At 61.9% G+C, this 1,465-nt stretch overlaps 1 protein-coding gene across 2 annotated transcripts in view; it reads right to left on the bottom strand.

The window, feature by feature from the left end:
* Window positions 1-662: 662 nt before the first annotated feature.
* Window positions 663-1,465, bottom strand: part of PHPT1 (phosphohistidine phosphatase 1) — a 1,193-nt gene continuing 390 nt past the window's right edge. For both annotated transcript variants that reach the window (XM_006900585.1, XM_006900586.1), the window contains exons 2-3: window positions 1,140-1,264; window positions 663-755 (exon numbers count right to left, since the gene is read on the bottom strand). In XM_006900585.1, coding sequence (XP_006900647.1) covers window positions 663-755; window positions 1,140-1,264 — 218 coding nt within the window. The remainder of the gene's footprint in view (window positions 756-1,139; window positions 1,265-1,465) is intronic.

The raw sequence follows: 1,465 nt of genomic DNA, 5'->3' as shown, positions 1-1,465 counted from the left end.
GTGACCTGCCCTCCCTCTGGCCCCTCATCTCTTCTAGTCACTGGCATGTGTGGGGCCCCCACGGGCAGCAGGACATGGGCAGGTGACCAGCTGTGAGAACACAGATGCCTCCGCTCCAGGGCAGCCTGAGGCCAGTTCTCAGAAGCAGCGTCTACAAGGCTCGCTCCCAGGGTATCACGTGGCCAAGGAGTGGTGAGGGGCCGGCACTGACCCCATGCAAGGATTCCAGGCCTCTCCTCAGAGTCCTTGAGCACTGAAGCCACAAGGGGCAATCAGGCCATAAAGGGGGTGGAGGAGAGGCCTGCGTCCTTATCGGACCCCAAAGGGCTGAGTGTGCACTATTGGCACAGGAGCGGTCAGGGCAGCACCCTGCCTCCCACAGGCTTTTGTCTGGGACCTGGAGGGCTGAGCTCAGGCCCAGGGGCTGGGCAGGGGGAGGAAGAGAAGAAAGGGGAAGAGAAAGAGTCCAGAATCAGACAGAAGTGACCACACTTTTAATTCCTGCGGGTGGCCCTGGGGCCTAGACTGCCTTGTCTCTGGAGCCCAATAAGAACAGCACGGTGCTTCGGATCAGCAAGGTTGGCCTGGTCCCCCAGGAGGGCAGCCAGGGCAGACACAGCTAGTGCTTGCGTGGCTGTGAGATGGCAAGGCCCAGGCCTTCTTCAGTAGCCGTCATCTGCCCAGGTGACCTCATAGTCCGGATACTTGGCCTTTATTTTCTCTGTAGAGATGGAGTGCTGGGCACGCCCGTAGCCCTGGAACGAGAAGTGGGCACTAGGTCTTGGCCTGGTATGGGCAAGAATAGCAGAGCGCAAGAGCAGGAGACCACCCAGTAGGGGCAGAGCCCTAGAGACTGGCCCCTGCCACTACGTGAACACTTATGTGGTGATGAATTTTGCAAAGGAACAAGGAGAGGCTGGCGGGAGAGGAGGGGAACGCGAACACCAGATGCCTAGAGGATGGCAAGGTTAGGCCAGGTCCCCCTCCTTCAAGTCCAGAGAAGGATCCCACCTCCGATGCTGCCAAGGGGTGCCAGAGGATGCGGATGCTGGGAAGGGCCGCCTGGCCTGAAGTGGACCGGCCAGCACCAAGAGGGTCATTCCCCATCCACGAGTGTGGGTGGCCGGCGGGCTGCTCACCATAGAGTAGCCGTACACGTGGATCTTCCTGTCCTGGCTCTGGTGCGAGATCCGCCCGCCGCCCAGGCACTCGCAGTCGTAGCCCTTTCTTTGGATCTCCCCAGCAACCTTGTCGTAGATGTCAGCTGGGAAGGAGGCCGCACGTCACAATCAGACCCCATCGGATCTCGGCCATCTGGGGGGGAATGCCCTCGCTTGTCGGCCAGAAGCTGCACTTGGCCTCTGGGAAGCTCAGGACCCCAGCGGCCCTGAACAAGGGGCGCCCGCCCGCCCCCAAGCAAGGCCCCGCCCCGAACATGGCCCGGCCCCGCCCACGCCCCGAGACG

This window comes from Elephantulus edwardii, unplaced genomic scaffold (assembly GCF_000299155.1).
Source record: "Elephantulus edwardii isolate Elephantulus edwardi_28Jun2011 unplaced genomic scaffold, EleEdw1.0 scaffold00289, whole genome shotgun sequence".
Classification (NCBI taxonomy): Eukaryota; Metazoa; Chordata; class Mammalia; order Macroscelidea; family Macroscelididae; genus Elephantulus; species Elephantulus edwardii.
The sequence above is the reverse complement of the archived record's forward strand: the minus strand, read 5'-3'. Positions and strand labels throughout refer to the sequence as shown.